The following is a 413-nucleotide window of genomic DNA, read 5'->3' as shown; positions in this document are numbered from 1 at the left end:
ATCATAAATATACTTGTAATATATTAATTTATACTGTAAACACATAACTGATCAATCATATGGTTAATAAGACATTTATTCTTTTCAGTTACTTGTCAATGTAGTTGCCCAAATCTTCCCTGACTTCAGTTTTAAGTGGCTGGTGGAAGAAATGAAGAAGAACTTGCCCAAAGAACTAGACTTCTGTTATGAAGCAAAAAATGCTGAGGAAGTAGCCAGACAGTTTTATCACTTCCCATGGCTGAAGGTATGTAAGAAAATAAGCTGGTGTGCAGATGGGTATTCTAGATTTTGTTGGGAGTTTCTCTTAATTATTATTGTGATAAACATTTGGCTGATGCATAGATGGATAGAAACATTATGTAATGGAGGGGCATAATTGTTACGGAGAATAGTCTATTTTTTAAGGCAGG

General features: G+C 33.9%; 1 protein-coding gene across 1 annotated transcript in view; it reads left to right on the top strand.

Annotated features, from left to right (window-relative positions):
- LOC119593843 (aarF domain-containing protein kinase 1-like) overlaps positions 1-413 on the top strand; it is a gene marked incomplete in the record, with an annotated part of 10,094 nt that overhangs the window by 5,783 nt on the left and 3,898 nt on the right. The window contains 1 exon segment of the mRNA XM_037942872.1: positions 89-247. Coding sequence (XP_037798800.1) covers positions 89-247 — 159 coding nt within the window.

The sequence above is a fragment of the Penaeus monodon genome, chromosome 32 (assembly GCF_015228065.2).
Source record: "Penaeus monodon isolate SGIC_2016 chromosome 32, NSTDA_Pmon_1, whole genome shotgun sequence".
Taxonomy (NCBI): domain Eukaryota; kingdom Metazoa; phylum Arthropoda; class Malacostraca; order Decapoda; family Penaeidae; genus Penaeus; species Penaeus monodon.
The sequence above is the reverse complement of the archived record's forward strand: the minus strand, read 5'-3'. Positions and strand labels throughout refer to the sequence as shown.